Source organism: Euwallacea fornicatus, chromosome 2, assembly GCF_040115645.1.
Source record: "Euwallacea fornicatus isolate EFF26 chromosome 2, ASM4011564v1, whole genome shotgun sequence".
Taxonomy (NCBI): Eukaryota; Metazoa; Arthropoda; class Insecta; order Coleoptera; family Curculionidae; genus Euwallacea; species Euwallacea fornicatus.
This window is the reverse complement of record NC_089542.1, coordinates 7,288,616-7,311,468: the sequence shown is the minus strand read 5'-3', so window position 1 is coordinate 7,311,468 and position 22,853 is coordinate 7,288,616. Positions and strand designations below refer to the sequence as shown.

Here is a 22,853-nt window from a genome sequence, read left to right as displayed (position 1 = left end):
GTGCTAATTTTCAATGTAATGCCAACTGTCAAAGTTTTTCGATGTCAACAAACTATCAACTATCAACAAAAAAAAAATTCCAAAGTTTTCTACTTTTCTAAGTTGTTTTCCTTCTTTCCTGACGTTGATTCGATATAAATATTATGTGAAACACTTCGATTGTATCCCACTATAGTTCCAGCAAAGACACGTCACAGGAGGCCCTCATCCGGCCCCTCCGCATGTCCATGGTAGGTCGAAAAGCCCCCGCGGGGCGCATAACTAGATCACCACGTAAAGGGTTCTCCAGACAAGCAGGTAGGCGTAGTTCAAGGTTCGAGCTAAGGCCGGCCCCTTAAGTCTACTATTTGCGCTGCTATGGACTCTAGGGGCCCCCTTAATTAGGCCGAGTTGCATGCATAACACATGCTGAAGCTCCAATGAGGGCTCTAACCTGCTTCTGGTGAAGCCTTTTATTAACCATAAACATTGGTAGTTTTAAATGAGGAGTAGGTGAGAAGGTATTTTTGAATATTAAATTGAGGTTTTATTGTAGCTAAATCATAATAAGTGGGTATTAAGAAACGTCACCTATGAGATATAAGGGTCATAATTTCCTTGTGACTTGCCTGTTATTGTTCCTTACAGCATCATGATTTTATGCTGTGACACCTAAGATTTTTGTAAATATTGACATAAAGGTGCTATTAATTAGAATTAGTGTGGGTTTAGGGCCTCATATGAGTTTAATTCATAATTATGTTTTAGATGCAATTTTAAATGTGAAGATTCGGGGGAAAAGTTGCTCATAAAATCAATTTTTGTTGTAAATAACCTTCATCTAGGAAGCTATATACTATTTAATGTGAAAAATTAATAAACTATTGATTTTCCAGCAGCTTTTTTGCTTAGATTGAATGTTTTTGTTCAGTGTATGATAGATGTTATTGGTAAGTTGCGGTTATTTTTTTACATAAAAATAATAAGGCCGTTCTGGTAGTCAACTTTATTTTTTACTTATATTTTGACTATTTACCAGCTAATGAGGAGTTTGATTATAATAATTTACATAGTTTAGTAGCTAATTTTAATTATAATTAAACATTGTAATATTTGCCCCAACTACCGCTTTCGTGATATTGATTGCCCTTTATGATGAACTTGAGTTATTAAGTGTTGATTTTCCGCCAGCGTTATCAATGATGCCCTTTAAAGTTTTTGACGTTATTATCCTAGATCTAAAAGGTTACTTTCATGTCTCAAATACACACTTTCTCAAGTCTTTAGTGGATCATAGGTCCATTGAAGTGGTTTCAGCCCGGGTATTCGATGTGTGATTTAGTATAGAGATATTTCTTTACGTCCTATTTACCAAAACTACCAAATGACCTAGTTTCAATTAAAACGAGGCCAATCTCGTCATCAGAATAAATAGCAAACGCTCCTTATAACAGTAGTCTTGGTTTATTTTCCCTGGCTGGGAAATATTTGATTATCGTTATTTTGGCAGCTATAAATTCGCACGATTTGTTTTTATTTCTGTATTGCATCGAGTAATGCATTAATTATTTTTACTTTTGTCTCATCCCTATCTTTATAACGAGGGCATATTTGCATAGATTTCAATCAGCTAATCACGTCACTTCAACGACGTAGGTTTTTTCCGAGGAAAATCGTAAAGTGCGACGTAATCAAGGACGTAAATTATTGACGCAAGCAGAGACGGACTAGATAAGAGTTTAAAAGTGCGCCTGGCATATTTTGTATTTATAAGTCTAATGAGTTGCATCTCGGCCCTGTCCTGTTTCTTGGTATTAATTATTAATACTGCTATAAAATAATAATAATAATTGTTGGGATAGTGTACGAACGTGACAAAACGCTAAGCGTTGTCTGAGGTCGCATGCAGAATGTATTTAGTGGTGAACTCGAGGTTTAAAAGTCGGAGGGTGATTGAAAAAAACAAAGTTTTTAAACGCAAAGTGAAATATTGTAAGTAAAAGTCCGAGTTTTGAGTTTTTTTATTTTCATCTCTTATTTTTGTAGTGTTAAAGATGCTGGCTGTGATGGAGGCAGGGTCACAGGGCGCAGGTGCCAGACCCAGGGATTTGCCCCCACCAAACGAACCACCCATACAGGAGTTTCTCAGCTCTGGACGTACTGGACGTAGAAATGCCCTGCCGGACATCTTAGGTAAAGAAAGTTTTCTGAATGGTCTTCAAAGCCATTCAAAAATATTCTTGGGCAAATGACCGCGTTTACGTGCGTCACGATTTAATAATTTCGTGGTCCACCGGGTTGGCAACAATAAAGAATGATGATTGAGATGCTTGGAAAATGCGGTCAATATCTTGTAGCTATATTTTATGAATATACTTGGAAGAAATTTCGCTTTTAGGCCAACACGCAGTTGTAACCTCCTCTGACCTGCCTTCGCGATTGCAGGCCCTCACTACCAAAGACCAAGGGCCTTCGACGAGCGGTGAGTCCCAATCGGGCCCCAGCTCCTCCAAAAGCTGAATTACGTCCAGAAACATCTATAGGTCTGCTTTGTTTTAGGGGGAACTTTCCTCGCAAATATCTGACTCAATACTCGAAATCATTAATAGTTCTTTCTTGGTGTTAGTCAGAGGTTCTTCGTCCGACTTTGAAAGAAACTAAAGATATTTTTTTGTTTTGGCAGCTATTCAATGGTTTGCAGTAGTTTCGTTTATGACGTAATGGTACCTGATAGGTTATATAGTAGTTTTTCAAAGGAATTGCCTTTAGGTTTAGTTCAGTAAGTTGCTCGTCAACATGCATTTAGTGATTTTTCAGTATTCTGGTCTCGAAGCAATGACCAAGGAGCTTTGTTTGTCTCCGCCAGCCAGATGCTATTGAAGTTTAAGATAGAATCTTCCTTAATTTTACAGTAGAATCTCATAGTAGTTCCCTAATGCATATTTTTATTTTTTAATTAATTTCATGACAGAAATGTGGTGTTCTTTGGGTTGGTATAGTAGCGAAACCTCCAAATTAGGGCCTAAAATACTCTCGGCCTCTGCATAATATGAAATTTAGGTGTAGCAACGACACGGTTTGTGATATTAATTATTTAAATCTTTGTGCGTTATTTCTTTTTATTTCTCTGTGTAGCAAGTAGTTGTCATTCACTCATTCTCAATAACAATTGAGGCTTTATTTATTTATTTTGCACCTTCTCATTGCTGCTGTTTTTGTGATAGATCTGTTTATTATTGTTGTTATTATTTAAGCTTGCATTTTAATGTATTTATATATAGGTACGTATGGTTCAATTGGCTAGATGTTTCAAAGAATAGTACATTCAATTTAGAAACAAAAGTGCTTTAATCAAAATATAAAACATTTCTTTAGGACAATTGGGATGGGTCGAAAATCAAAAGATTAATAAAGGAGTTTGCGCTTTTATTGGTTCCTTTGCAATATCCTGTTACTGTCCTTTATTCTCAGGTAGTTCTACAATTATTGTCCAATCGACTATTTACCAGTTGATATAAATAAAGACAAATAATAATCCGTAGCGTTTCCTCCCTCTAAATATTACTTACCGTATTGTATTAGTGGCTCAAATATTTATGTCAAAAACTAGTCGTGTTTAGATGATTGATAGAAACGTAAGCTGTGTAAATTGTTAATTATTAATTGTCAATATATTTGTATGGATTTCACAATAAAATAAATAATAATTTATTGTCTGTGTATGCAATTTAATAGCAAAATAAGGGCCTTTAAGAAATTAAATTTGCATAATACGTGGTGGTCAAATTTTCATATGGTTTATTATTGTTAACTCTTTAAGCAGTATAAATAAAAATTGATACGACCGATCACAAGTCTTAGTTTAACATTAAATTTAGTAACGTTTGCTTTATCTAATCGATTTATATAGGATGCTGCATAATAGTATGTCAAAAATTAAGGGTGTTTCAGATTCGATGAATCTGGGTGATTTTACGAAAAAAAGTTGATATAAACTTTGATCCGTTTTCACTTTTTCTCTCAAGTACAGGGTGATAAAACAAATAAGTATGTTCCAGTATTAAATATGCTTATGAAAATTGGGGAGAGTAAGATAAAAGTAGAAAGACATGTTTTAAAGGGAAAACAATGTTTTTGATTTCATCAGTTGCGTTTCCATTAATATAATGCTGGACGTGTTAAACGAAACGTTTCTTGAATATTTTTTATGACGTTAACTATTTTTATGAAAAAAAAAATAAAACGTCCTTATCTATGTTTTATGAAATGGAACTGTGGCCTGCTTGATCGCCTGATTTAAATAGTTTAGGTTTTTTTTAATGGACTATCTTAAAATTGTGATTTACAGTATTACTGATGTTACTGTGGGAGAACTGGGAAATCGCATAATTATTTTGTTTAATAGAATAAAATAGAAATCAAGGATGTTTCATGGAATGAGTGAATGATAATATGCGAAAAAGGGCTGAGACATGCGTTCTTGCAAATGAAGGGCATGGTCAACATCTTATTTAATTTTTCTTTTATAAGTATCGTATTGCGCTTAATGTAGTCTTGTAATTTTAATATTACTTAGGAAATAATACTATGAAAAATATTCAAGAGATATTTTTTTCACAACACAATAAAGCGTTCACAAAATTATTTTTATTAAAGAAAAACTTGTGGAGTATCATTTTTTTTTCTTTAAAATATTCATGGCTGTTAGTGAAATTAAAAACTTTATTCTTCTTTTAGAAAATGTATCTCTACACTGATTTTACGCTCCCCAATTTTCAGAAAATTATTTAATGCCGAAACTGACTTATTCTTTCATCACCCTATATTTCATGCAGGAAGCGAAAAAGGACCCATGTTAATGTGAACTTTGTTCTTAAAATTATCTACATATTCACCTCCTGAATTTTTGGCATGCTATTATGAAACGTCCTGTATGTAGTGTGATATGTGTTACTTATATGAAGAACATGAAGAATTAATGTTTTAATGTCATCAATATAACGAATGTATATTTTGATTTTATGGTCATATGAAGAGAAATTAAACTCATCAACTTTTGCATTTTTATTGTATAATACTTTATTAGATTCGATTTATATACTGATAAATCATACACTAACAAAAATATTTGTATCAAAATTTACACTACTTTCTATCCCTTAACTAATATGTTACAAACCTTAAACATAGGCAATAATTTATGATCTCAGGCCTCACGATAGATAAGAAGTATGGAAAATCAGCCTTATTTTTAAGCATTACACAATGGAAAGCCCTTTCGTTGCAGAATATATTTACAGTCAAAATTGGATATTTACACAAATTTGCAGAATTTCGGTGCCTTGATTCTAATATGACACGTCTTCAAGGGCTCGTTACTCACAATAGAGCGTCTATAGCATGAAGTACTCCATTCGTCGCTGGGATATTTGGAGAAGTCAAGTGCTGGTTGTTCACTTTGATTTTTCCTAAAAATTGAATTATTGTTAAGTTACAACTAGAAAATATTGTTTCAATTTGCGGTTAAAGCACGTCCCCAGTCATTACTTAATAATGATAATAAGGACCTTTCTCCTGCTTGACTGCTGCGTTACTGATTCGTTCTTTTATGTATAATTTTTTCCGCCCAGTAGGTGATTCTTTTATATGCGAAGAAGTAAGAGTCTCTAATCGGAATGGTTCAATTACATTACAAATGAACCTTCGTCATCATCATTAGACTAAAGTTTCAAAATTGAATACAAAATGTGAAAGCAACAAAGAGGATCTTCCTCGTTTTAAGTTCAATAGCAACAACAGCGTCTTCTGATTACATAAAGAAAGTGAAACTTATCTCGAATTACGTAAAAACGTGGCATTTTTGTTGCTTTTTTAGATTAATAATCGAATAATGATTATTGATTTTGCAGATAAACCGGACTGTACTTCGATCTGTTGACCCTTACCCGAATGTTTACTAATCGTCACTTGGGAATCTTCCTGGAAGCTGTCTTTTACTTGATAGTATCTCATTCCGTTGGTGTATAAAGTACCTTGGATGACGTGCCGGAAAACTAATTCTTTAGCTAAAGCTGGGTCTGTCACAGTCTTAGTTAAATCCTCCGGACTGAGATTAGCGAAGGCTTTATCGGTTGGAGCGAAGAGAGTCAAGGATTTTGGCCCTAAATTTGTCGTTTTTATACATTAAAGAATAGTTGAAAGAGAGTGTTTTACCCTGCAACATATCAGCCAATCCTGAGGCAAACACAGCCCTCAAAAAAGAGGTAAACCGCCTCTCTCTATCGGCCTGCATGGTCTGCACCAAATCCCCCACAGGTAGGGGAAACATCACCCTATCTACTGAGTGAGCAATGCCTTGGGGGATGGTAATGTCTTGCTGATCTTCTATGACTTTCGCTCCATTGATCGTGGTAACTTTGACATCGTTCCATTCATTATCGTGCATATCATATTGGTTCACCCTCAACTGAGTCCCTGCCAATGACACCCCAGTCATTTCATCTTGTAGAGCTGAGATTGGGAATGATCCTGGTATTACATGGTGCAGCAGCAACTACAAGAGAAACTTGATTAATTATGAACTAAATTTAATCACGAAAGAGTCATACTCCACTTAAAAGTCTTGGATTCTCTTTGAATTTATCTTCGGCCCTTTCAGGTCCTCCCAATTGAACTAGTAAAGTTCTAAATGCTTTATCGGTGGGAGCAAAAATAGTATACGGTCCAGTGTCATTGAGCACCGAATCAAGGCCTGATTGCTTTAAAAATCTTGCCATGGCATATAATCCTAAAAATCCGTTAAAACGCATATTTGAAAAGCAGCCCAAAAATGTATATGAAACATAAGTTAAATGTAATCAAATGACTATGATGGTATGTTTGAATGATGACCGTGCATGGAAATGCCACTACAATGATCATAACATGTAAGAGACGTTAGCAAATCACGCATTTGTAACGTCAAATTAACATCTTTATAACGTAAATAAAATGTTAAAAATAATTAAAAAATTACCATTTGATTTTAACACTGAAGTTAGCTCTGGAAGTCCTTTACCATTTCCATTTCCAAGAGATTTTGTGTGGGATTTCACGACGTACTCACTTAATTTTTGAGTGGTAGATGGTAAGGGAGTTGTAAAGATTGAAGTACTGAAAGATGGAGCTATGGAGTTGCTGCTACTGCCCGAGACAGAGGAAGCCTGTTTGGATTGATCCTGTAATCTTGTAGGGTAAAGGTCGCTGAAGGTGGTGCTAGAACTGCTTAAGAACTGACTTCCTATGTTGGTGCTTAGAATTGGCAGAGAGTGGACTGTAGAGGAAATGGTCTCCTCGTTGATTGCAAATGAGTTGGGAGTTACTGTGAACAAAAATATTATTTTTGTCTCTTTTAATTTAATGCCATATCGTACCGGTCACTGCAATGGGTTTGCTGGTAGTTGTAAGGATTGCTCGTCGTGTAGTTAAAGGCCTTGATGTGGTGGTGGAAATGACGGTAGAGGGGGTGGTAGTGGTTGTAGTGGTGCTAGGCAGCTTGATTTCTCCTGCACGAATTTTTTTCAAAATCCCCTCCAAATCTACATCAGGCTTCTCCTTCCCATTACCCTTAATGCCTTGTACCTTTAGAGTCCCATCACTTTGCTCTTCAAGTAACACAAAAGTCACTTTTCTTTGGTTAGGGAGGTTGTTGGGGGTTTTGATATTTTCCAAACTTCCTCCTGCACCTATAAATCCTTATTAGCAACAAAATATAGCATTTAGATAATTACTTACTGGGTTTGAGTAACTCATAATCTGTACCGGGGGGCACTACATTCTTGGTGATTTCCTCGAACACTGCTTTAGGAGGTTTCACTGTAGTTGTTTTTTCTAGAACTAATTTTTCTGGAAAGATTTAACATTATTATCACAATATATTATTTGGAATTATTTTGGCATCTACCTAAATCACTGCCAGGCTCCAAAGGTACCCCTCCAGGCACTAATTTAGGGTCTGTAGTTTTGATCACCTCCACTTTTTGCCCATTGGGTAATGTAATTTCTTGGGTTTTATAGGAAACAGCTGAAGAACTGGAGCTGGTTTTGATGATTTCTCCCTTCAAACCTATTAAAATAACGTTTAAATGCATTGGAGATAAAGTTAAAACAACAACATACCATCAGGCAAAACAAAATCATCCTGACCCTTTCCAGAGGTCCTCAAAACCTTCACTTTTTGTCCATTAGGTAGCGTTATTTCATCTCCCTTATCCACAGGTTTAGATCTATTTTATCAAAAATTTAAAACAAATTTATGTGAGATTCTCATATCTTGCCTGCTCAACAAGTTGGGATCAGCCCTTACAGCAATCACCTTATCGCCATTGGGCAAAGTAATCTCCTCCTCTTTACCTTGAGGAAAGAACTTGGGATCAAAATCTTCAATCAGCTGAACTTTCTTGCCGTTAGGGAGCGCGACCTCCCGGGAGGAAAGATTCCGAGGACCATCCTCCTGCGCAATGGCTGCCCTCAATTGAGTAAGGAGGTCGTTTTTGTTAATCTGTTGACTTTTGTACTGCTTCTTCAGGAAATCCAAGTCATCTAAGGATTGTATTGATTTGACCTAGAGATTTTAGTTGAGTTTACTGAGTTCTTGAAAACTGAGAGAGGTTGTTTTACTCTTGATGCGGTTGTTTCGGGTACAACTGTGGGTAAAAATGAAGTTTTGCGGTTGGTTTTTTTGGCCGTTGTAGGCTTCTCAGTTGTAGTGGTGGTCGTAGTTGTGGTGGTTGTGGTTGTTGTAGGGTGTTCCTTGAAATATTCCTGCAGCGATCTCTGGAACAATGGTGCCTCTTCTGGGTATATGAATCTATATAAAAAAGGAACATTAGGTAAATTTTCCAGACAAAAAAAGCAATTCTGACCTAGGGCGCGATTGCGTGGAAAATTGTGGTCCTGCAGAGTTTTTAACTAAGTTTTCATACAGCTTTTGCCTTTGCTCTCTTTGAGTTCTTTGGAAATCCCTGTGTTCCTGTTGAACCTTGCTCAAAGCTTTTTCATACTGCTTCTCAACGAATTGATTATGCTTTTCAATGATGGCTTTCTTGTCCTGAAGTTCCTGTACAAAATATTTTAATCTATAATACCATAAGCGAAATATTTTAGTCGCGTCATGCAGTCTTGTCACAAAATTGACTAAAATTTTGACATTAAGTCTTAAGATTTTGTACTAAAATTTTTTAATTTTCTAGAGTGAAATGTAGAGATTTTGGTTTTAAAATTCTTTTCGTAATCAGTATAAAACCATGTCTTTTATTGTAGAAAGTGCAGAAAGATGTCTCATGACTTTTTTTGCTTATTTTAGAGAGTTAAATAGATTCAATCGTTGCAATTTATTTTGTTTAATCAGGATGAAGTGTTTGCTACACTAATAATTGAGAATTTTTAAGATAGAGCGAGGGCCCCAGGCCTATTAAATTTTTAAAGGTTTTTCCTATTTTTGAGAATTTAATGCAGACATTTTAGTTCAAAATTCCTTTGTCAACGAGGGCAATTTTTTTTGTGGTAATTGTAAAAAAGTAGTGAATTACAAATTGGGATCGTATGATCATCTCCGATTTTAGAAAGTTAAATTCATGTAGTTTTGTAGCAATTTTTCCATTTAATCTGTACCTATCTATCGAAAATATGTAATTTTGGAAAATGCAACTAATCTACGAGAAAATTCCGCCAACGCAACTCCATTTGTAGAAACATGGAGATAATATCTAACATATCTTATTTACGTTAGATGAAGGTTGTGTCTTTGTTGAATATGTGGGAATCACCCCTCGGTTCGGTTGCCTACAAATCAAAGTTCACAATTATGCACACTGTATCGTGCTATAATGGTCAATTATGGTGTATGTATAATAAAAAATGAAATTTAAATATACAGAGTGATTTGAATCATATGTTGAAGCACGCTTACGTTTCTTTGAAAGCTACATAAATTTTTAATATTTCCTCGGAATAAGAAATTCAAAATTTTTACTCTCATTTACTTAAACATAATAAAAAAAAGACATGCGTTATCCCTTAGGTTTCGATAGGTAAAATTCCGACAAATCGAACCAAGCAGTATATGGTATGCTCATGGTAAGAGCATCGGGCTGGCGTTTTGGGTGTCCCACGTTACTACGTTAACTATAGCGTGTTGATGGTACAGAATTACGTATCATCTAAAAACTCCGCTTGGATATATAAATAAATATATATATATATATATATATGTGTATATATATATAGAAATACCATGCACCCTCATCCTCGTAATAAAGGATAGCAAAAATTCTCAGGGCATATTTATATTATTTTTAAACAAATTTTCACACTTACATAGTTCATTATCGTTCTGATATTTACATATATTCCGGATTGAAAAAGTAGTAGAAACTTCAAAAAATACCTATTAAATACGTTGAAAATATAAAATGTAAATAATTTAAATATATTTTCAAGTCACCCGGTATGTTTAGAAATATGTTTATATTATTTTCTATATAAGTTTTTTATGAATGTTTAAAAATTTTTTGGTACTTGCTGTATATATTTTTCAAATATGTGTACAAGTGTTCATAATTGATACCTTGATTCTCTGCTTGTGCTTCTCTGGGTCTAGCTGCCTAATTTGTTCATTAATGACTTCAATAGGATCCGAAGTAGGTCTGGTATTCAAATACTGATTTCCATGAGTCTGCTGATTGGCATAGCTTGGAGTGAAGCTGGTCTGAGTGTGATGTTGCACCACTGACTGAAATTTGTTTTTATGTTACTTTGAAACTTAGCTCTATAAGAGACCTACCCCTGAGGGAGTCCCAATGCTAGGGGGAATTGAAGGAAACACCACAGAATTCTTCTGTGGTTCTGGTGTAATTTGAGATTTAGGCAAGAGGTTTACATTATTAGGTGGGGAAAAGCTGGAGATTTGCGCTTGAGCAGTGGGTTGAATATTGCTAGGCGAAGCCTGGAACACAGGGGCGCTGGGCTGTACATTTTGGGTGAGTTGGTTGAGGTATTGCTGGGGAAAAAGCCCGCTTTGCGCTAGCAATTCTTTATTTCTCTGAATAAAAAGCTGAGGCTGAGGTACGATGTTGCCGCTCTGCTGCAGGCCAAATCTGTGCTGGTGTTGCTGCACATCGCTGAGAATGTGACCTTGTTGCTGAGGCGAGAGCTGAGGCGCTGACTGACCGGGAAACTGCTAAAAAACATTTTCAACTGATATTGAGGAATCATTAAAACATTCGATAGAAAAAAGTAAGTAAACGAAAATTTTGGGAATTTCATATCTCATTTGCATGTCAATCGATTCAGCACGGTGTAAAAGAGGTTTTGTCAGCGGATCGAATAAGCGAGCTTAATGGGTCCCCAATGTTTTTTGGTTTTTTGCATCGGATAATTATTTGGTTACGTTCTTATTTTGTCTAAACAATGGATTTCGGTAGTTTGCTTCCTATTGGAGTTTTTTGACCACCATTTCGTTTAAGCACGCTGTTGTTGATTTTTAAAATTGTGTTTTGAGATTTTCTAAAAGGTTTGAAAATGTTTAACAAAATTTGAACAGGCTGTTAGTACTTTAAGTAAATTATCTACAAATTCTTTGACATGAGCATATCTGTACGCAAGTTTTTTGGTTTTAACGAGTTTTTGCTAAATTTTATCTTTACTTCGAAACAGCGAAATTGCTGTCTACCCAAAGAAATAAATAAAAATAAGCAGTAAAAAGCTTTTAATAGCTTTTTACTTTTTAATCTTTGCACACCGACAAAAGCGCGTTGATAATTTTCATTATTAAAATTGACCAATAATTTGACCACCAATTTATCGGTCAAATCGACCTTTCTATCGATTTTTCCTTGTTGTCACTGGATATAAAGCAGTTGTGGCGACTGAGAAGAACGCTGTAGTTTCAGCTTACACAGAATAGTAGTGATTTTTAAGAAAGTTGATTGCGCGCTATTATATTGTACGAGAAGAAAGCAAGAAAATAAAACAATGGTTATTCTACCTGTCTATACATACGTGTATTTCTAGAAATTATTGTTATTATGCGGTTGTGGTTCGTGAGTAATGTTTTTAACCGTTACTAAACCATTTTATATGACAAAACAGTATACAAAATATCTAGTATAAATCACGACTTGGCTAAGCTGAGTCTAATAACGCTTGTCGAGTTTATATAACCCTAATATATATTAGCTAAAAGTAAAAAATATCAGTATTGAAAAATTCAGGGTTAAATAAGTTTCTTGATAATTTGGTGAATCGTCATTCCGTACAAAATAGATGTAACATTAAATGTCTTTTTTTATACAATTAAAAATTTGTTATACTTACATGCCTATTTATTTTTTGCTCTTTGAACGTTAATACAGGAATATTTTGACGTTATGACAGTGAACAGAGATTCATTTGGTTATGATATGGTAATCTTTAATAAGGGATTCCCAAGAATTCCCCAACATTTCAAGTGCACCAATTACTTATTAGCAGTAGCATTTATGATTAGCTTTTCACGCCAGTTTACAGTGAAATTTAAGTGTGATGTTTCTTCACTCGTTTCTAAACATTTTGGGGCGAGCTAATAACTAAGTAATGACTGTTCCAAATCCAGAATCAAAGAAGACTAAAATTATTATTATACTTACATAATTATAAAATAAATTAATAATTTTTAACTAAATACTGTTTAGAGGCCTAATGAAATATTTGCTGCGTATTTCATATAAAGAGAAATCGTCAATGTACATCTACTTTGAATTCGATTGAAAAGATTTATCTAATTCATATAATTACGAGAGCTGCCTTGTAAGTCTTACATATAAAGCTGGAATACAACGGTACAGAGCTTGTGAAGACTTAATTATTTTTCAAAGTATTCTCTACAAAGATCAGTGCACTTTTGCATGCACTGGAATCATTTCTAGAAGCAGTTATGCCACTCGTTCTTTCGTACAGTTAAAATGACCTTTTCGAAAAAGTTGACTGTTTCTAGCAACTAGAACTTTTGACATGTAGTCCGTTCTTGATCTTCGGGAAAGTAAAGAAATCTTTTGGATTTAGGTCGGGACTGTATGGAGGATAGCCTTACAATTCGACATTTTATTGTCGCAAAAATTCCATTGTCTTGCAAGCTGCTAGTGAATTTGAATTATATGGGGGAGGGGGGGTTATTTCTTATTTGGAGTTGGTTTTTCTTAGCCTCACAATGACTTTCGGCAAAAAATGGTTTTATATCAATCGGCATAATAGTTCTTTGATCTTGCAGACGATTTGTTGCTACATGGTCGTTTTTTGAGATAAATATGGAGACTTTTGTTGGGTTTTTTTCATTATGTAACAACCCAACAGTTGATTAGCATTTATTTTCGGGTTCATATGAGTAAATCCACGATTCATCATTACTGACATGCCGCCCACGTTTTTAGTTTTTTGTTTTGGGGTTGTCTAGAGTTTTTTGACACCAATTAAGCATAGCTTTTTCCTGTTCTTCAATCAACAGATGCGGTACCCAACAGTAGAATTTTTTTTTATTGAGGTCTTTCGAATTCCCAATGTTGCCTCATCTCGTGATTTGTCACATGGTGATGTTCCTTGATGGCTTTGCACACAGCATCGATGTTTTCCTGGGTGACTACCGTTTTTGGTGCATCTGCCTTCTGATGGGCGCAAAGACCAATCCGTCTACGTTGCAATTCTCCATACCAACGAGAAATTTGCGAGAGATGTGACGCTTCATTGCTGACACTAACTCGGCGAGGCATTTTTGATGAAATATATAATTTCGCAAATTGAAAAAAAATTATTGCGCGAATATTTTCTCGATTTAATTCCATTGTTTGAACAACTTGTCATTTTTGACATTTCACTGTCTCTATAACACTACAGGTATCACCAGTTCAAGTCGGAACATAGAAATTGTGTAAGCGGGAGTAGGTACGCATAAATTTTAATATGTCACCGACAAAGACTAACAACAAAGTGGGCAGAGTGAGTTCGGTTGATGTCTCTACTTTGATAATTTGATTAATATCGATTTCGTTACCTTCGCGGTGATGGAATTAAAAAAATTTATCACAATAAAAAGCGGCAATGTAAATAAATGAAGAAAAAAAAACGAAAATGCAATTAATCTGCGTGTTAAAATCGAAATTCATTACATGCTTTACTTGCACTGGTCAATTTATTTATTTTCCGACATTGTTTTAAACGATAAACGAATCTTTTCGTTTTGTTTGTTAATTCATCTTCAGTTTACAGCCATTGTCACCGATTCAATCTTGGACTCATCAAAAAGTCATAAACAAATATCAATCATCACCTGCATCAATGATGTACCTAATTTATGGTATAATAGGGAAATGTATAATAATTTATAGATATTAAAAAATCTAAACTAATTTAATCCATAACTAGAACTTATATCGATAAAATTTCTGAAACTTTGAGGGATCTACCAACTGGATTTAGACTGACTCTGTCCACTTCGTTTTTGGTCTTTATCGGAAGCACAGCAAACCTTATGCGGTCCTTCTCCCGCTTGCACAATTCCTATATTTCGACTTGAATTGGCGATACCTGTATATGTATTGCACTGAAACTTTGGATTTAAGTTAAGTAAAGGTTCAAGTTAAGTTATATTAATAATATTTAAGTAGCGCCGTCATCTATGTCTCTATGTGCAGAACATAAAAGAAAACCTTCATAGCTGGAATTGGCTTTAAGTTATTTACCAACTTTTTGCGAATATAATATCCTGTTAAAATCAATATTCCAAGTTAATTGCGTTTCCAACACATATTTTTTCTTTAAACATGCTAAAGCTTCTTAATGAAAATCCCGTTATCTGGTGATCGCTCTCACGCCTCTTTTGTTCTTGCTCAGGCATCTAGAAGCTAATAACTTGCCAAGTTGTCCTCAAATTACTTGGCTTCATTAACACATACGTGACTCCGTTAAGATAATTAAAATTACAATCCTCATTACCGTTCGCAATTGGGGTAGTCCACTATTTATTTACACGAGAAAGCTAGTATGCCGATGGAAAATAGGCTTATAGCATAAGATAGAAGTTGCACTGGTTACGGATTTCTCATCAGAAAAACAATCGAAAAAATGCCAGTCGATGTTTGGAAATATGAGAAAAAAATTAAGATAATTGTGAGAAACGCAATCATTAGCTGATGCTTAATGAGACATCTAATTAACCGAGCATTACCTGCACGATTGACAATTAGAGTGCTTTGCTTTTTCCCAATCTACTTATTGTGAAATTCCGATAGGTGCTAGAATTACCTAATGGTTGACCTAAAGATGGACTCGCCATAACCCACAGAGATAATAAATTACATGGATTAATCAGCTATCGTTTTCGCTGGCTCCTTGGACCTAATTTAACTCATTTGTTCAGATGAAAATCTCTAATATTATTGCAAAACATTCATAAAAATAAAGAAGCTAAATCTAAATGAAGTGACCCTAGCCGCATCCAAATCTTCCATTAGGTATATGCGATTGACTTTCACCTGCCCCGAGGTCTGTGGATGCCACTCACTTCTTCTCGCTGCACATTCAGGTTCAAAAATTGGTCTTGTTTGGGATTATGTGGTACTTGTACTTCTGCAATAGTGTTTCACAATAATAGTGGTAAGTACCACAAGGAAGGCGATAAACACCATGGTTACTACCATACATGAACGAAAGAAAACTTTTATTTGTCACTATTTGAAGATAAATTTTATGTTCTTGATGGAAATCTTCACTTTAAAGGAAATCAATGTAGATATATGCATGTAAAATGTCTTTTGACTTAGTACAAAGCTGTGTCGACATGAAGACTTAATTTCAAAAGTGTGCAACCACTATTATTGTCCAATGATCCTTTTTCTGAGCAACTTACATAAGACCTGTACTTAAAGCGTATAAATGGATTTGCCAAATTTTAAGACATTTGTGGTAGACTTTTTTTTAGAAATGTGTGCCTTATGATGCTGATTATTATCAAAAATATGAGATAAATCAACATGAAAATAGTATTAATAGTACACTGAATCATTTTTTCTCTGGTATATCTTTATCATATGGATCAAACCGTTTTGTGTCAATAGCTTACAATACAGATCTAATCTACCAATTTCTTTTTACGTTTTTACGTGTAATAGTAAATATCATTAGAAATTGTGTCCTGAAACTACGGACCGTATGTAGGAAACACCCTGTATATTACTCTGGTCTCTGGCTCCGAATTGGACAAAATTATCGGTGAATTTGTTAATATTTACGAATGATCTTTTTGGACATTCTGAATAACTCAACGTTGTGATCGTGTCTAAACATCTTTTAACTGAAACGAAATTGCAGAGATGGCTGCAGAAAAAAAAATTATTATTTTACATCAAGTCATTTTTTAGAAATTATCCACCCAAATAATTTCAAAAACTATTATAGTATAAAAAATGTTCAAAAAACACGGAATTCTTCATTTTGTGGGAGCCACTTTTTGACTTCTAAATGAATATGTGTTGTCGCTCACCATTTCCCCCTATGCATTTCAACTGAAAAAAACTACATGGAAAGCCCCTTCTGTCACACATCAATGGCTAGGTAAAATCTTTCTCAAAACAAGCTTGTATGCGTTTTTGCTTATTCAACGAAAAATGATTTGAAAATCGCTCTGTAAAACTGCTATGTAAAGTAATTGTACGAAATTATAAACTTGCATTTTGCTTTATTTTTCGAATTGGAGCAGAACGGTGCTCAATTTGAACATTTTATAAATAATTAATAACAGTTCACTACTTAAGCCGTATATAATTATTTTTTAGTTTCCGTTACTCAAATCAAGTTAAATTATTTAGTAAGACACAGCAGCCTTAAAGGGTGATTAAAAAGACACTTCAAAAAGCAGAAATACATATAGAACTGTCTTTAAATAGATTTGAGCTATCTATTGATATATCACAACAGAGGTGTTCCTATTTAATTTTTTTAAGTTGGAGTGTGTGGGGATTGGAGAGAGTACCAACAGATTTATCTTTGAGTCAAAAGGTGGGTCCTAAAATATAAAGATTTATGTATTATTGAAACTTTTTTCCTGTAATAATTTTTTGGATATTTTTGGATGTAAAGTTAAAAAAAATCACCCTGTGTATTACTTTATTAAAAAAGAATTTGCGTTCACCAATTGTCAAAAATCTTAAGCTCTGATTCTTACTTTTACATAAGAAGCGCATTCAGACGTTTAAAATGTTTTTGAATTGTAATTTACTTAGGCCCGTAATGTGTTATTACTTTTTTTTAAATTTACTTATTGTATTTTAGATATTATTTTAAAATAGTTTAATTTGACCCACAACATGTAACAACAACGTCCAGAAATATAAACAGGTATAATATATATGCATGTACTTACATACATATTTACAAAGCTAAAATCAACTGTTTTGAAAAAAAGTCCTATTGAGTGACAATGAGACGGATTAATCGATGAAAATACCGATTTGACCGGTAAATTAGTGGTCAAGTTATTAGTCAATTTTAGTTACAAAACTTATCAACGCGCTTTTGTTGGTCGGCGTTCGACAAAGGATTAACAGGAAAATTATGACTAAAAGCTTATTGTTATTAAATTTTTGTTTTATTTTTTCGAACGTTAACCAATGTTATTTGTTGAGAAGCACATGAAGATACCTAGGAAGTTCGAGTTTTAATTTTTTTGACAAAAAGAATTTTTAGAAGATAGTAGAAGAAAACTTTGTAATAAAATATAATAAGTATGAGTAGATTAATGTATTGGCAAGTTTACTCGGCAGATAATTTAGGTGGAAACCACGAAACTGACCGAAAGTACTTACTGTCCCTTTATTTCAAAGTTTCTACCGATATTATCCTTTTGTTAAGTCTCTAATGTTTTGACCCAGAGATCCAATTATGTCTTTAATCAAAAGTAACCTTGCAGTTAAACTGAAGAAGAGCTGAGTAACTGAATATCAGTAAAATCTCAGTTTTAAACTTGAGTTAAAGTGTAAAAGTAGGGTATAATTGAACCTAAGTAAGTTTCGTTTAAATTTAGAATACGAACTTCTTATCTAAATCCACCGCAGCACGATATTTTTTGGAGGTTAAGCCCTTTTTTTTAACTGGCACCTTTTTGCAGTACGATACAGATTGATTCCTTTTTATTCGTTTTAAATTGTTGCAATTGTAATCATTTTCAAGCAGAAACACCATTTTTTTGAAATCTATTATGTAATTTTTTCTGTCATAATTAAAATTTTCTGTAATTCTACAAAGTAAAGCACTTCGAAGTGGTGGTTCCCAAGGGGCAGTACCAGGGGAGAAAAATCGTAAAAATAGTTTTCTTTTATCTAGAGAGTACAGAGTGTTTTAAAATTGGACGGATATTTGAGGCATGTATTGTCTAGTACAATGAAAAAATAAGTTGATATAAGCATGTGCCCGATCTCCATCGGTAGCGCAGTTACGGGGTGTTAAACGTTAACAAAAAAATAGTTTTTTCTATTGTGTTTGATCTACTGCAGATAGAGTTTCAAATTTTATATGCGTATTAGGTAATAGAATCTGGTTAATACGAAAGTAGGTGGTCTGCCACTAGCATACAAAGTAAAATATTTTCTGAGTTTTTGGTTCATAAAATACTTTACAAAAATTTGCTCGTATACCATTGGAGAATTTTAATATTTTTATTAAGATTTCCAATCTACTATCTAAATTATATTTCTCCTTTTTTTTTGATCGAATTCTGCTCAATTTTTCCATAAATCAATCAATTAATAAGTTCAATCAAATTTACGAATCACAAGATTTTGTAAATTTTTCTTCAGATATTTTTTCGTAATCAAATAATTTTTTATTATTTTCACATTATTCTTAAAAAATAAACAGATTTCGGAGTAGTAAACGATTACTTGATCGTTCATCTTAGACAAATTAAATATTCGTGTGACCGAATACTACGCAATCTGTCCAGTTTATAAAAAAATACATAAAGGAATAAAAAGAAATCATAGAATTTCTAAATTCAGAAAAAAATCAAAAACCCCGAGTTCATAAATGTCATTGAATTTATAACATAATTAATTTATGAGGAGACTAAATACAATTCGACCAAAAATTAAGAGATCAAATTTAGGTAGTAGATTGAATAACTTAAGAATTAATATAAGAAAGATATTAATATTTACCAATGGCGTACGAGCAAATTTTTTTAAAGGATTTTATGGACCAAGACCTCAGAAAATACACTACTATGTAGAGTGATTGGAGGCTCTCTGCTTTGTTATTAAGCACCATCTATTACTTAATACATATATGAAATTTGAAAACTATTTGCAGTAGAAGAAGCATTATAATCTAAAAACTAACTTTTTCTTAACTTTTACCACCATATAATTCCGCTACTGATCGAGATCAGATCCATACTTATATGAACTTTTTTCTTTACTTTGTAATAGAAAATACATACATACATCAAATAGTGTCTTGCAATTCTGAAACACCCTGTATATGTTCTTCCTTTTTTATATTTTAAGATATAAAATAACACTAGGTAGAGAAATTCGCACTATATAAAGATGTTCCGTTTTTAAAACCATACTTTGATACATGATTACCTACCCTGGTTCGTAAAAATACCGCAAATGCAAACTAAATACGTGAACTTCACGTGTTAAAATGCATTTTTAAATGTTTTCAATCAAGATGTCTTATTTCTTTGTACCATTCTACGTCCCGTTCTATGATTTTCTACCATCTTTTAAACTAATTCAGGTTAACACTGAAACCCCCTATAGTTGCAAAAAATGTTTTCCAATATCATGATCATAGTATCGCGTTAGAGGATAACAGAGTGAGGCAAAGCTCTATTCAGATATATTTCATAATATCCAAATAATTGGGAGTTACTTGCATTCGGATAAAAGACATTTCAAATTATAGGTCAATCATTGTGGAAACCTAAGAATGCTTATGTAAAGTCAATTATCATAGTAAGAACTAAAAAGAAAAAATACATTGATTTTTGTACTATTATTTCAATGATCATTTAATATACTCATACGCAATAGAAATCTCCCACTATTTAATATTTTTATTAGCATTCGCTGATGTCATTTGGTCCTTGACGATTCGTTATTAACGAAAGTTCAGAATGGCATCCATCTTACAGTTACAAGTGGTGCTCCGTAAGTATATTTGTGAAAAATTTTAACAGCGATTTTTGAGGATTCTGATGAAAATGAATGAAAAACAGAAAAAAGCGTCAGTACAAAAAGTTTTAGCAAACATATCGTGAACTAGGATAAACTTACTCCAAAGGTAAACAGGCTGCCCTACAGTGTAACGTTTAGGTCCGTCTTTGTACATTTTGTTTAAAAAATTTTTCCATTTGATTTATATAAAGGCAACCACACATACATATATATATATATATATATATATATATATATATATATATATATATATATATATATATATATATATATACGGTTTATAGGGTTGTCAATTTTGGAAAAAAAATGTTTTTATCAATTTTGCCTCCAAGCAAATGCCAAAAAAACAATTTCTGAAAAAAAGAAAGCAATTTCGATTCATAAAAATATTCTATTAAGGACTGCGGTTAGTCAACATCGTTGAAAAATTACCATATACCATCAGCTTTCGGATAACTTAACAGGTACTACACCGCAAATGTGACGCTAATATTGAGATGTCCGGGAAGATGAACTCCGGAGAAAGTGATCGTAAACACCGGTTTGGTAATTTCTTCATAATTGCCTGAGAAAATACCTGCTGTTCCGAGGATTATTCAATTATAGTGATGCAACAAGGTTGCTCTTCTTGACTTCAGTTTCCTTTGGGGGTTTGTTCAATGTCCCACCGCATCATTTAATCAACGATAGGCCATAAGATTTGTAAATTTACTGCGTTGAAAATTCCGTTTATGAAGGTCGTTAGAATTAAGATCTGATGTCTTTATTATTATCATTGTGAAACCGCTTTCTTCTTTTACCGCATTCTAAGGCGCGGACTAAAGGTTAACTTCGAAAATGCGACGAGTGCTCTTCCAAACTGCTTCTTTGACTTTTGATATTTCTCAACACTTTCACCTATATCTGGATATTTCAAAAACCCCATATTTTTCAGTTTTTTGCAGAAATTTGTGTATGGTCCCACGACCCCGAATTTCCGCTTATTATTGGGAAACAATGCACTTCGACATTTTCGACAAAAACCTTAAGGTTGCCACGGACTGTGCTCAAGTATTAGGTTCCCATTGCAATAATCAATGGACAAATTTCCAATTTGCATGAATCAACAGTTAGTAGCGTAAATTTACGAAGAAATTGTGCCACATCTATAACATTCGTGCCAATTGTAGTGGATTTTCTGTGGTTTTTTCACAGATCAACGGTTTTATGGATTCCCGCATCTAATGTGCATTTGCAAAATGTATTTTGGTAAGATGCGTATTTTCGATTCATTTTGATTAATTTCGACACTTACACAGGTTTTTAATCGGGACAATGAAATATATTCCTCAATGCGGACTTCTGGAAAATGAGTGGTTGTATACATAGTTTCAGACATTTTCTGCAAGCATTTTATGTTATGTTTCTCAGTTCCGCTTACCAGCAGGCAGAACACACTTTCACTGTGTTTGTACACATTTTGATGCTCTGCCTTGTTTGCTAGTAAAAACCGTCGTGTACTATTTCCTGACATCAAGCTTCATAGAGAAAGAAAAAAAAACATCACTTAATGTCGACCAATAACCTGAGTGATTTAATCCACCTTAGTTTGGTGAAAAATCATTATCCTCGAAGGTAAGCTTATACTTATTAAAAGACGTAAGCCGTATAGGTATTCGTATTACAATAGAATAATTTGAATCGTTCTCATGTGTTCTGATGCCCACATAAACAATGAATAACAAGATAGAAATTAACAATTAAAATTGCCCATTATGAAACAGACGTGAGTGCATATAAGAGTTTCTAAAAGCATGTAGGCACAATACTAATAAGTATTATTCCAAGATGGAAAACAATAGTTATATACAGGGTGTGCAGCATCAGAGTGGAACAAGTTTCCTCACTTGCATAAAATAGGAAATGGCTTATGTGCAGCTTAGACCTAACAATGGCCCATAACTCTTAGCCCAATTCCGTCTAAATCAGCATCAAAGGATGTTGGTTAAATGTTACAAATCCATTCTTCTCCGATTACTGCAAACCGGAACTTCTTAGGTGACAGTTATATAATCGATATATAAACCAATCTAATTATATACAAATCCATTTTATATACATAATCTTACTTGTTGTTGCTGGGGTTGCTGGAATTGTCCGAAAAACTGCGCCCCAACCGTCCCCACGAAAACCGAGAGAAAAAGACAAGACAAAGTGCGCACTCGCGCCATCTCTTCAGCGAAATTTGCGCGACTATACTAAATCACTCGAGTTCTTCCCCCGAGTATTTACGGGCCCCCCAGGTGGGATACAATGGACCCCCCTTTCTCCGGGTGCAGTTGGAAGAGATAGTACCTGCTGCTACTGCTACTACTGCTACTGTTTCACATGCTGCGTCTTCTTAGGCAGTGTTGTCTAATTGGCATTATGTAGTTTTCTTACGAAATATCTATTTAAATTTTTTTGTTCCGTGCTCACCAAGGACTTTATGATGGGAGAGTGCAAAATAAATGTGGCTGTTACTCATATATGATTTTAAAAACAAGCAGTTTTTGGAATTATTTCAGTAATAATGCTGCTTGGCAATTTAGGTGGTCTAATTTTATTAATATTTTCCAAAAATTTTGCTAGAAGTTTAAATTAACATAA

General features: G+C 33.9%; 2 protein-coding genes across 3 annotated transcripts; one reads left to right on the top strand and one right to left on the bottom strand.

Moving 5' to 3' along the window:
- On the top strand, window positions 1-3,690 carry LOC136350247 (cAMP-dependent protein kinase inhibitor beta-like). 2 transcript variants are annotated; one of them, XM_066301790.1, is made up of 3 exons: window positions 1-297; window positions 2,026-2,172; window positions 2,378-3,690. In XM_066301790.1, the coding sequence occupies exons 1-3, from the start codon at window positions 222-224 to the stop codon at window positions 2,497-2,499; spliced, it is 345 nt and encodes a 114-aa protein (XP_066157887.1). In that variant the 5' UTR covers window positions 1-221; the 3' UTR covers window positions 2,500-3,690. The 2 variants fall into 2 exon arrangements, with proteins under 2 accessions (XP_066157887.1, XP_066157886.1); XM_066301789.1 differs by lacking the exon at window positions 1-297 and adding an exon at window positions 358-1,971.
- Window positions 3,691-5,118: 1,428 nt separating this feature from the next.
- LOC136350205 (uncharacterized) lies at window positions 5,119-22,679 on the bottom strand. Its single transcript, XM_066301720.1, has 15 exons — window positions 22,334-22,679; window positions 10,802-11,197; window positions 10,586-10,750; window positions 8,883-9,076; window positions 8,638-8,827; window positions 8,295-8,581; window positions 8,137-8,243; window positions 7,922-8,083; window positions 7,753-7,863; window positions 7,392-7,703; window positions 6,995-7,339; window positions 6,588-6,766; window positions 6,193-6,532; window positions 5,925-6,140; window positions 5,119-5,447 (listed from the first exon to the last, which is right to left on the bottom strand). Exons 1-15 carry the CDS (start codon window positions 22,433-22,435, stop codon window positions 5,359-5,361), a joined length of 3,195 nt encoding a protein of 1,064 aa, XP_066157817.1. The 5' UTR covers window positions 22,436-22,679; the 3' UTR covers window positions 5,119-5,358.
- Between the last annotated feature and the right edge of the window lie 174 nt (window positions 22,680-22,853).